The sequence below is a fragment of the Drosophila subpulchrella genome, chromosome X (assembly GCF_014743375.2).
Source record: "Drosophila subpulchrella strain 33 F10 #4 breed RU33 chromosome X, RU_Dsub_v1.1 Primary Assembly, whole genome shotgun sequence".
In the NCBI taxonomy this organism is placed as follows: domain Eukaryota; kingdom Metazoa; phylum Arthropoda; class Insecta; order Diptera; family Drosophilidae; genus Drosophila; species Drosophila subpulchrella.
In genome coordinates, this window is record NC_050613.1 from 7524444 (window position 1) to 7537407 (window position 12964).

The 12964-nt window shown below is 37.5% G+C and overlaps 3 protein-coding genes across 3 annotated transcripts; all 3 read left to right on the forward strand.

The window, feature by feature from the left end:
- Window positions 1-1213: 1213 nt before the first annotated feature.
- Window positions 1214-6083, forward strand: LOC119556360 (casein kinase I). The gene is made up of 4 exons (XM_037868522.1): window positions 1214-1609; window positions 3063-3208; window positions 3274-4048; window positions 4798-6083. Exons 2-4 carry the CDS (start codon window positions 3130-3132, stop codon window positions 4955-4957), a joined length of 1014 nt encoding a protein of 337 aa, XP_037724450.1. The 5' UTR covers window positions 1214-1609; window positions 3063-3129; the 3' UTR covers window positions 4958-6083.
- Window positions 6084-8247: 2164 nt separating this feature from the next.
- LOC119556361 (proline-rich protein 36-like) lies at window positions 8248-9414 on the forward strand. The gene is made up of 2 exons (XM_037868523.1): window positions 8248-8656; window positions 8716-9414. The coding sequence occupies exons 1-2, from the start codon at window positions 8515-8517 to the stop codon at window positions 9399-9401; spliced, it is 828 nt and encodes a 275-aa protein (XP_037724451.1). The 5' UTR covers window positions 8248-8514; the 3' UTR covers window positions 9402-9414.
- A 2043-nt stretch (window positions 9415-11457) lies between these two features.
- On the forward strand, window positions 11458-12131 carry LOC119557703. Its single transcript, XM_037870577.1, has 2 exons — window positions 11458-11623; window positions 11683-12131. Exons 1-2 carry the CDS (start codon window positions 11482-11484, stop codon window positions 12051-12053), a joined length of 513 nt encoding a protein of 170 aa, XP_037726505.1. The 5' UTR covers window positions 11458-11481; the 3' UTR covers window positions 12054-12131.
- Window positions 12132-12964: the final 833 nt, after the last annotated feature.

Genomic DNA, 12964 nt, shown 5'->3' on the forward strand with positions numbered 1-12964 from the left:
TAAAACTTTTTTTACTCAGAAATTTTCAGTGTTTGTAATTAAAAGGGATACAAACAAGGAAGGTTTGATTTAGGGTACCTTAATATGAACAATCCTAAGATGAAATGCGTCTACTTGTTTTAAGTCACGCACTTACATACAGAATAATACCATTTTTGGGGCGGAAAAAAACTTAGTAGGTAGTAGAAAAATCATTAAATTTTAAAATATACATATCCGCAGTTGCAAACTTCTTTTCATGTTTTTTTGGACAAATATTGTACTAGACTACTAGTACAAGTAGTAGTACTACTACTAGTCTCTATAAATACAAGGAAAAACACCAGTTTAACACGCCAATCTATCAAATTTTTACTTTTCTGATTTTTCAATCTGACTTTAGTATATATTCTAGGTATAGCAAAGCATTTAATCATCCTAAACAGCCTAAATTTCGAATATGTTAGTCGGTTAGGTTTCCAAATGGAATTACTAGTTTTTCTTAAAACGGCATATAACGGATATAATTCCGTGAAGTCATTAATTTTCAGAAGATTCTTACTTTTAAGTATTTTAATAGGTATATTTCTCTTCCAAATATGTGTTTACTAGCTATATCAACTAACTATCGTATACAGTCACTTAAAATGTAATATTGGCAAAAATTAAAGTAAAGCAAAAAGGAAAGTAATATTCATTGGAAAATATATCAATATATAAATATTGTTAGGAAATTGTATTTGGATTGCTGAATTCTAGTTATATTAAAGCAAATGGAATTCTTTAAACCAGAAGGGAAGCTAATATCGGCAAAGCCAAAGTTTTCCTTTGATTTTTAAATGCAAAAAATTTTTGAATTATTTTCGCTTATAAATTTAATAATATTTCATATTTTATATACTAGGTATGGGCTTTGTGAAGAACTCCTATTGGCTAATAAAAATACATTAAAAAACAAGACGGTGTAAATTAAAAAAGGAAATTGCAATTAAAATGAAACAATAAATCAACCTATTTTGTGAAACAAATCTGATTAGAATTTTGTGTCAGATAAGAACTCCACACAAACAAAAACACACGACTAGAAAGTATTTGCCAATTTGAAAATAGCGCTAACGAAACAGTGTTGAAAAGCGGGGCGCAGTAACCACCACGATATCAATCGATAGTTTCGATAGTTGGCAGACTACGCCATATATACCCAATACCTAAGACACACGCATACAGACGGACCTTGCGCAGATCTGGCCACACTAGACTAATGCAAAAGCATTTTTGCTGGAGTCTACCATTTTATTTTAGTTAATAAAATACATATATTTCCTCTCTTTTTGTTCCGTCTGTGCGCGTACGAATTAGCTGCAAAGGCCTCGCGTCCGACGTGCAATATTTATCGAACTGAAAAGTGGCCGCAAGTGTGGAAGGAAAAAGCGAAAAGAAAAGAAAACGGATCTGCGACGAAATTTTCCCCGTTCCGTTTTTTTTTTCTCCACCAGCACAGGCAGCAGCAGCAGCAGAGCAAAAGCAGCGCAGCCGAGAGCAAAAGCAGCGAATATATTTGTAAAAAGAGCCCCAACCTTGAGAAAAAACACCCAGCAGGGCAGTAATTTGTTCGTTTTCTCGTCTGCGGGTAAGAATTATATTGTGCTGGCAGTGGGAAAAATGTGATTGTTGAATATCCGCGAGGATCTTTCATTTTTTTTCACCCATTTCGTCCAGTTTCAAATGCGTGCTAAATATGCAAACGTGTGTGTGCGGTGGGCCTGTGCCAGTGTGCGTGTCTCGCTGAGCGATGCCTGTGTGTATGTGTGCCATCGAAATTTTCTTTTGTGTAAAACATTTGTAAGGTGCAACTGCAGTTGTGTGGGTGTGTGTGTATCAGTCTGACTTCTGCTGTGGTTGTTGTTGTTTTTGTGCGTCATAGCAATGAGTGTGTGTGTGTGTGTAATATGCATTCCAACGGGGTGAGGAAGAAGAGGAAGCAGTACCTGTCGCCAATCTATCGTTTATCGATGTCTGTCTGTCTGTGTTTATTTATCCCTACCCCCTCCCCATGAAAATCCTCCTCCCCGCCCCCCTAACCCTTCACCAAAATGTGGATCGTCTGGTGAGTGTAATCGATAATGCAGATGTATCGATTGGACGAACTACTGGGCAGAAAAAACACGTAAAGTGCAAGCTGCTGAAAAAAGCAAAACAAATCCGAAAGAAGAGGAAGAAAGCTGGAAAAGAAAGTATAGACCTGAGCGGACGACCAAAAAACAGATCTAGTAACCTTAGTCAAAAGTCAAAAGTCAGCTGGTCCGTAAATCTCATTCCGATTGTTATATTGTTAATCGCGCTGTTTTTGCTAAGGGCTCTATCTAAAACTCTCTAAAAGTGTCACTAAAACTGGTCTTAAAAAATATATTAGCCATATCGCTAAAGACAATCCATAGTATTTCTACTACTCTCTAAAAAAGTAATCCACAAACTCCCAAAATAAAAAGTAATCTTAGTGTTGCAGGAATAATAATACACCTTTCTATAACAAATTTATAAAAAAAAGTCTATGTAAGAAAACAAAACTCTAAAAAAATAATACTAATTTAAAATTGTAAAATCCATATAAATTCTTGTGTAATTTATGTGCTCTGTATGAAATCAAATTTCTTTGAAAAATATACACCAAATGTCACATTTCTAATGTTAGGATCAAGTAACCCTTTCTTTAAATTAAACATCTGCCGTACATAAATACTAATAAACCTCTTCAAATGCTGATTTTCTGTTGACCAAACATAAACAACAGCTATATCTCAGATTTTCTAGGGATTCTTAACAGCTGTTTTTGACCTGTAATAGATCCCTTTTACGTGGCACTTCATCGAAAAACCCTTTATTGTTAGTATCATTTCAAGATTGTTACTTTATGTGAGGCCAACTGCCAGTTTATCCAATCGCTGTTCATAGAATCGAAAGTGATTGGGGCTCAGAAGGTCTGCTCAACAAAACGTTCACAAATTTAGGGCTGTGTACACTTAAACATATTGAAATCAATCATAAAAGCCATTTGATCACATTTTTGCATTCTATATCTGCAGTATTTCAAGTGATTCCCCACAACTGCTTTTGAGGAGAAGCCCCTAGGCGGAGGAGAAGCTAGCCAAGATGGACAAGATGCGGATATTGAAGGAAAGTCGCCCCGAGATAATCGTCGGTGGCAAATATCGGGTGATCAGAAAGATAGGTGAGTAAACAGTCGGGATTGCATATTCCATGGGAAATCCACTTAACACTATGAGAAACCCACAGGAAGCGGCTCGTTCGGCGACATTTACCTGGGCATGAGCATCCAGAGCGGCGAGGAGGTGGCCATCAAGATGGAGAGTGCCCACGCCCGTCATCCGCAGCTGCTGTACGAGGCCAAGCTGTACCGGATCTTGAGCGGCGGCGTGGGCTTCCCACGCATCCGTCACCACGGCAAGGAGAAGAACTTCAACACCCTGGTCATGGACCTGCTGGGACCCTCGCTTGAGGACCTGTTCAACTTCTGCACGCGCCACTTCACCATCAAGACAGTGCTGATGCTGGTCGACCAGATGATCGGTCGCTTGGAGTACATCCATCTGAAGTGCTTTATCCATCGCGATATCAAGCCGGACAACTTCCTCATGGGCATCGGTCGGCACTGCAACAAGCTCTTCCTGATCGACTTCGGGCTGGCCAAGAAGTTCCGCGATCCGCACACGCGTCATCACATCCTGTACCGCGAGGACAAGAACCTCACAGGCACCGCCCGCTACGCGTCGATCAATGCCCATTTGGGCATCGAGCAGTCGCGCCGGGACGACATGGAGTCCCTCGGCTACGTTATGATGTACTTCAATCGGGGCGTCCTGCCCTGGCAGGGCATGAAGGCCAACACCAAGCAGCAGAAGTACGAGAAGATCTCCGAGAAGAAAATGTCCACGCCCATCGAGGTCCTCTGCAAGGGCTCGCCGGCCGAGTTCTCCATGTATCTGAACTATTGTCGTAGCCTGCGCTTCGAGGAGCAGCCGGACTACATGTACCTACGTCAATTGTTCCGGTAAGTGCGGCTGCAGCGAGCTGCTTTTTCCTTATTAGATTTTGCATTGCGCGTTTATCCTTTATTTAAATTGCACTTAAAATATTTAATATTGTTGGATTTATGTTGCTGCAAATTAAGGTTTATCTGAAGTATACACTTTAGTATTTTCTCTATACCTAATTAACATCAATACTTGAAATCTACTATTGAAAATCGCGCAAGTTTTAGAGTTTTACTATGCTTTTTTGTCATTCATATATTTTTAAAATTAGGCCTTCAGAAAGATACAAATAGCTCTGTAACATTTGATTTTTTTTTAAAGCGTTTGTCGATCAAGTACTTAAAATTTTTAACAACTATTTTAGTTTTTGTCTTAATGAACTTGGTATCAGTGAAATCCAATGACTTTTATTCGATATTTTATTTTTTTGATTATTAAAATAATCAGCCATTAAAATTCGATTATTAACTTTGTTAAATATTGGTTTCTTATTATGAGAGTTATCTGGTAATCAATAATTTTGAATAGGCATAATTTAATTAAAGAAGATAATAACTACTGAATCAAATTTTAGATATCTTTTTTAGATAAAATTAAAATAATACATTTTTATTAATTGTATTTACGTTATATATGTTAGTACAACACGTTTTAAAACGGATATTTATGGTGATATTTACATAAGGGCCGTTTTTTAGTTGTAACTTTTAAGTGCTCAATGATTTAATGGTACGCTAATCCGAACTTTCTCTCCCCCATAAAACAGCATACTGTTCAGGACGCTGAACCATCAGTATGACTACATCTACGACTGGACAATGCTGAAGCAAAAGACCCACCAGGGTCAGCCCAATCCAGCTATACTCTTGGAGCAATTGGACAAGGACAAGGAGAAGCAGAACGGCAAGCCCCTGATCGCGGACTAAAAGCTGGGGATTGGCTTTGAAGCGAGGTTGAAGAGGATTGGGGGAGTGCATCAGAAGAGGAGGAGAACGGAGGCCGTCGCGGACGTGGACATGGATGTGGATGTGGGCGAAAGGCCTGGAAAGGAGCGGAGGAGATACGGAGGAGCAGAAACAGCCGGAGCAGAGAGATTCAGCATCGTTAGCAGCGATCGTTAGGATGTTTCTTAATATTAATTTAAATTCAATACTAAACAAATAAGGGAAAACAGCAAAGCAAAAGCAAAAGCAAAGGCAACAGCAACAGCGCAGACAAGCAAACAACACATTATAATAATATAAAATGATACCCCAGCAAATGTGATTCACAAGTGAATCACTGCGATCGATAGCAACACACACAAATTAAAAGAAACCAATTCGATTCAAATCAAATCAATTCGCAATCCAAGCACACTCACTCTCACACACAACTCACACTCATCCACAACACATCCAATCCACTCTCATACACCCACTCAAAACAAGCAAACATCATTGCCCAAACGAAAAAAAAATGAAAAAAGAAGAAAAAGAAAGAAAACAACACTTAGCCTAATAAATTACAAGAAATAATAATGGTAATGTTGGAGGAGCAAAGAGAAGTAATGCTGAGGAAAACTAAACCTATATATATGTATATGTATATATATAAGCGAATAAACACCATATATGTATGCATATATCCCATTCGATTCACGTCAAATCGAATCCAATGCTTAATTATGAATCGAGCGAAGCAAAACTCAATAACTAATTAAAATGGAATAAATAAGAAACACAAAAACAAGAATAAACATTAAAAAAAAATTAATAAAATACACAGAGAAAAGCAAACAAAAAAATTATGCTGAATAGTGGAGGAGTAAAAGGAGGATCAGGAGGAGGAGGAACAACCAAGCAAAGCCAACTGAGATGGGGGAAAGTAATAAAATACAACCAGCAACAAGAGTAAACAAAAAAAAACAAATAATAATTATAATGAAGGAAACAAAACAACAGAACGCAAAACTGCAAAGTAAATTTGCATAGTAAGCAGTAATAATTATAAACATAACTTATATTTAATTTTTTGAATTACATCAATAAATATGTTGAAATTAAATTTCGACTCGGAGCTGTTCACATCTGCATTAGACAGAGATGGGGCGACAGAAAGGGAGAGAAGAGCAGTAAAATGTATTTACTCATCTAATCCTTTGCCTTGTTTATTAAAGATTATACATACATTTTGATTTTTAATGATGTAGCATAAACTTAGTTTTTTTTTATAAACAATATAAAATTTTTAAAAATTATGTATTGAAAAGGCACGTTTTATTTAAACCCCAGAAATACTTTTTTATTGGCGTTAGATATATTTCGGCTGAATTAAGTCAATTTTTTGGTTGGTTGTAATCGAAGTTTTCTAATATTTTATATAATTAAATATATTAAGTACACTTTCGTATAGGATGTTTTAAATCATAGTCCCAGGTAATAAGAACAACCCGTTGGGTCGGTGATTACAAATTTAGTTATGAGAACTATTTGGAATCTGACTTTAAAATATCGGTCTTATATCGAACACAAATTGTTTAATTGTAAATGTCCTATTTACTTAGTTAGCAAAAACTTTAAAAATACAACCAAACTTGTAATCAGATATTTACATGGTTGATATATAAATAGTTTGATTACGGGCCTCATTAAGACGCTCTTCAACATTTTGAACAATATAAAGGATTAATGATATAATATGGCTCAACAATTCGCTTTTTTTTAAGTTAAAGGTCACTTTAAGGGTATAAAAGTTAATATTTGTCTGCAAAAACAAAAATTTATTTGCTTAACTTCCAGATGGTCTTTTTAGGGGCTAAGCCCAATTTAGCTGATGTCTTTTGCAACCCGCATGTGAAATACATTTATTAGACCCTCTTGATTTCTTTGTTTATTCATCATCGTTGACTAATGACACGTACGACGTCGGTCGGTGTACGACTTCTGATTTTTATTATTTATTAACTACGATGGGATTTTCACTGCACCACTGACCCATCCCCATCAAGCAAAATGCGCTGATTGGAGGTCCAACTGCAGTGCTGATAAGAGCAAGTACACTTAAACAATAACTACAAAAAGCTACTAATTCATTTTTAGTAATCACATTCCTTTTATTTTTCGCTTAACTTATTTTACAACATTTTAGGAATTTTCAAAATGTCATCAGATTAATTTTAATTACTATTTTTAACGAAAAATAATTTTATTTTTTATTTGCAGCTGTAAAGTTGGTGTAAGATAGATAATATGATGGTAATTTTTTTATTTCTGTTATAATTAATACAGAAGAATGACGCAAAAAGTAGTTAATGAAAAAAGGGACGGACATATATCAATAATTATTATAATGTGAAAGTTACATTATTGATAAAATGTGAACAAATTAAGAAAATGAACAAAATTTAAAGGTTCTTTAACCGCATTTTTACGTTGGTTTTAAGTTGACTAAGGATAATACTTATTTTTATTGCATCCATTTTACCACAAAAAGCGAATACTTTAAACAATCGTCTTTACCTAATTTTCGAAAAGAAGTTACTTTAATATATTTTTTTATTAAAACAGTTTATAAACAGGTTTTTATGTACATAATTTTGACATTTCTTTTAATTTAAAAACTACACTACGCTTTCAAGTACCTTGCGGTGGTCACGATTGCGGGAAAACGGCTTACCCGATACCAAAGATATAAAAAAGTTAGTTTTATTAATTTATTTAATTATCTTGTCGCTGGACTAAGGAATTTTGATTACAGCGGATATTACGTAGGTTTAAAATGGCTGATTCGGGCGTGAAAACAATAGCTTTTTCGTTACAAATGAAAAAACAACTTGGTTCACCAACAAAATAACTATTTTTCTTTTTTTGTATAGTCCCTTCAACTTTTAAGGGCAACGCCCTTTGGATTTAATATGCCTCTTTTTTAGCAAGAATAGAGATTTCCATGTGATTATTGTAAGAACTTTTTATTTATCGTGTTTGGTTCACAAAGATGTTCTATGCAAAAGTACAAAACAAAATATTCACACAACAATTTTCGAGGTACGGGGACTCTTGAAGTTATCATCGGTGTCTGAAAACATTCATTATTGGAGACACAAAACTTTTGAAAAAGTGATCCGTATGTTCATATGACAGCCTTCTCCATAGAAATCGAAAGGTTCATGTGGTGGATCTTTTGTTTGGCGATATGATACCTCTTCATAAACGTATCCAAGATGTGATCATTTTGTTCTGATATTAAGAACATTGAACTCGTGCTTACGTGGTTTTTAAGAGCGAATGTTTTCAATTCAAGAACAACGTGCTTGTTTTAGCTGTGAACGATTTGATTTTAAATAATTTTACTGAGTTCCAGAGTTCCCGCCAACCAACCTGCATCCCTGAAACGATTTTAGCCAATCAAGTGGGCCTTGACAAACTGTCATGACATTTGAAAGCATTTGTCAAATTATTCCGGAGGCACTTGGAAAATCATATTCATCATATCCTTTTTAACGATGGCGAAGAAAACTACTTACAAAATGCCCGAGCGCAACTTGGATCTACCTGCCGATCTGGCGTTCGTGAGCAATCTGCTCAAGGACCTTGGATTGGAGGCGGAACCGTCGGCACGGGGAGTTATCCTGGACCTGGCGTACAGTGAGTTGGCATTTTTGCAAAGATTGAAAGGCAAAGAGTTTGTGAGTGGTTTGTTTCAGCTTTGGCAAGGGACAAACTGGTGGAGGCCCAACGCTTTGCCACAATGAGCAACCGTACCAACGTGGGTATCGAGGATCTGCAGATGGCGGTGCCGGAGCGGAACGTCCCGCTGGAAAGGAACCCGAAGGAGAGTACCGAGAATATAAAGAAGAAGATGGCGCAGCCGGAGCAGACCGACCAGCCGGGGACGAGTTCGAAGGTGAGCACGCAGGCGCCGAAGCTCTTGGCCAAGGAGGCCAGCCAGGAGCCGGGTTCGAGCAAGGGACCAATGCAGCCCACCTGGCGCGATGATCAGGTGGGCCAGAAGGCCGATCTGAAGACCACGGGCGCTGAGCAGGACAATCCGAAGTCGAAGATCCGAGCAGGGCCATCAAAACCGGTGGCGCCTCCTGTCACTCCGACGACTTCCGGAGCTGGTCCTTCACAAAGGACTCCCTCGACGGCTAAGAAGCCACGTCTCAATGCAAAGGCATCCAAACCCGTGGTGCCTCCGGTCACCCCAACCACTTCTGCTGCTGCTCCTCCACAAAGGACTCCCTCGGCCGCAAGAAAGCCGCGCATCACAGCAAAGTCATCTAAACCCGTGGCACCTCCTGCGACTCCAACCACTACCGGAGCCGACCCTTCACAACGCACTCCCACGGTCGTCAAGAAGCCCCGTACCAGAATTGTCCAGCAAAAGTAGACTATGAACGAAACTTGTTCTACGCCTCAAATATGATATGGTCCCTTTTTAATAAATATCACTAGCTATTTATTAGCTAATCAAATATCAGTTGTGTCATCTCATGGTTGTAGCTAAGGAATTATACATAGGTATAACATATTCTTGAATATATGGGGAAAAATAATTACCAAGAATGATAGACTATGAAGGAAACCCTCTTATTCTGTATTTAAAGTATGATATTTCCCCATTTAATAAATATCTGTCCGTCCGTTTCTACGCAAACTAGTCTCTCAGTTTTAAAGCTATTGGGCTGAAACTTTCCCAAAAGTCTTCTTTCTTTTGCAGGTAGTATATAAGTCGGAACCAGCTGGATCGGACAACTATATCTTATAGCTCCCATAGGAATAATCGGAAAAAAAATTTTTTTTAAGTATTTCTTTGGTAATTTTTAAAATATACCTTCGCTTGGAAATAACATTTTTTAGTTTGTTCTGAATTTCTAATTTAATTTGATCAAAATCGGACGACTGAATCATATAGCTGCCATAGGACCGAACTGAAATGTATTGTTCTCATCAATACCTATCGATTGACCAAAAAAAAAATTTGCCACGACCACTTTAACGCCCACAAACTTCAAAAAATCGTAAATATGAACGCGGATATCTCGGAAACTATCAAAGATTGAGAATTGGGATCTCAGATTTAGATTCCGTAGCCTTGTACGCAGCGCAATATGCCACGCCAATTCTAACGCCAAAAAACCGCACAAACCTGTGGCCCCCACAATTTTCATGCTAGATAACAAATTTAAACTGAAATGTATTGGTTTCGTCAATACCTATCGATTGATCCAAAAAAAATTTGCCACGCCCACTATAACGCTCATAACGCTTAAATCTGTCTACCGCCGGTAGGTGGCGCATTTCAATCTCGTTTTGCTGCTTGCATATCTGCATTTCCCTTTGGTCCCTTTAGCTGAGTAACGGGTATCTGATAGTCGAGGTACTCGACTATAGCGTTCTTCCTTGATTTCTTTTTCTTTTTAGTCCCTTTAACTTTTAAGGTCAACGCCCTTTGGATTTAAAATGCCGTTTTTTTTTACCAAAAATAGAGATTTCCATGTGATTTTTGTAAGAATTTTGTATATTTCGTGTTTGGTTTACAAAGATGTTCTAGGCAAAAGAACAAAGCTAAAAATTTACACAAAAATGATCAAGGTACGTGGATTTTAAAACTTATCATTAGTGTCAAAAAACATTTTTTATTAGAGACACACAACCTTTGAAAAAGTGGTCCATACTTTTATATGAATTCTTCTCCATAGAAATCGAAAGGTTCATGTGGTGGATCTTTTGATTGACGATATGAAACTTTCCTCACAGAGAGAATTCTGACGTTCTAATCAGAGTTGAAAATGTTCTTAAAATAGGACGAAATTATACCTATTAAAATACTTATACTTGTTTAAAAGTTGTTTGAAATAACTCAAATTAACTTTTCTCTTCTCATCATCTCGTTCGAATATTAAGACCATTGATACCAAAATGTACTTGCACGGTTTTTAAGAACGAATGTTCTCAATTCAAGAACAATGTACTTGAAGATTTCTTTCTGTGCGTTTAACTTTCGGACTAGTCTTCAGACACTTATCCAAGATGTGATCCACTACCGGTACTATATCTATTATCCCAGTGTTGGTAGCCGTGGTACCATTTTAAAACTTTATTAAGGTCTTGATCTAAATACTAATCGTGTGTTTTCTGTTTTATTATTGTATTTCGCATGGAATATAACTTTAATTTAGCTATTTTCTTATCATTTAAGAGTGAATGTTCTTAATTCAACAACAATGTACTTGAATATTTCTCTCCAGATTTAACTTAATTAATTGTACTGTTCTAACATATCCACTATATATATATTCCTGGGCTTATCTCCATGAAAATACCATGAATTCAAAGTTCTCGCCAACCAACCTGCAACCCTGAAACGATTTTAGCCAATCAAGTGGGCCTTGACAAACTGTCATGACATTTGAAAGCACTTGTCAATATATTCCGAAGGCACTTGGAAAATCATACACCCTTTAACGATGGCGAAGAAAACTACTTCCAAAATGCCCGAGCCCAACTTGGATCTACCTGCTGATATGGCGTTCGTGAGCAATCTGCTTAAGGACCTTGGATTGGAGGCGGAACCGTCGGCACGTGAGGCTATCCTGGACCTGGCTTACAGTGAGTTGGTATTTTTGCAAAGATTGAAAGGCAAAGAGTTTGTGAGTGGTTTGTTTCAGCTTTGGCAAGGGACAAACTGGAGGAGGCCAAACGCATTGCCACGATGGCCAACCGTACCAACGTGGGTGTCGAGGATCTGCAGATGGCTGAGCCGGAGGAGACCGTCCCGCTGGAAAGGAACCCGAAGGAAAGTACCGTGAATATAAAGATGGCGCAGCCGGAGCAGACCGATCAGCCGGGGACGAGTTCGAAGGCGAGCACGCAGGCGCCGAAGCTCTTGGCCAAGGAGGCCAGCCAGGAGCCGGGTTCGAGCAAGGGACCAATGCAGCCCACCTGGCGCGACGATCAGGTGGGCCAGAAGGCCGATCTGAAGACCACGGGCGCTGAGCAGGACAAACCGAAGTCGATATATGGAGAAAAAGAAGAATGAATAGACTTTGAAGGAAACCCTCTTATTCTTTATTTAAAATATGATATGTTCCCGATCTAATAAAGATCTCTAGCTATTTTACTTGTTACTAAGGAATTATACATAGGTACATACATATGTATAACTAATTCTTAAATATACATATGTAGAAACATTTTAGCTTTTAGGGCGGAAAGGGTTTCAGATTTTGGTTAAATATACATATATTTTAAACGGTTTTTCAATCGTTGCTTAGCCAAATCAAGGTGTACAATTAAGTAACAATCCTCAACATTGATTACCCCTTATTGCACTATGCCAGTCAAAACGCTGATTTTGTATTCCATAAAATATGGATTCAGATTTTTGTCAAAAAATACTCTTTTTTAAAGCGGTTTAGACAAGCCAAATCAAGGCGTACAACTAAATGACCGACTGTCTTCATCAGCTTGTTTCCTATGCTAATGATTTCCATCACTTTCCGGGAAATTCGATTTTTGACCAATTTTCTCCATTTTATTAAGGGGTTTTTTGCAAACAATAAAATGGCAAAAATTAAAAACTTTTTGGTTTTCATGCCAATGGATTGGAAATTGACTCGTTATTATATTTCTTAGAAATAAAAAAACCATTGTATTTTTTTTAAATGCGAAGGGGTTAATCGTGGTTTTAGGCATATATTTTCTTTGGCAACATGGCTTAGAATTAGAATGGTCCCTTACATTTTCCCCCCTTCGACCTATCTGTTTTTATTGCGTCCTTACAAATAACACAGTCAATTATTAACATTGGCTGGTGCTGACTTCGAACATCCAATGCTAAATTAAATAACTAAACAAAATGTAGCTACTGATTGGGAATAAGGTAAACCAGCTATTTAGGTTCCTGAATGCTTAAAATTACGCAAGCATGAGTTGTATATTTAGCAAACG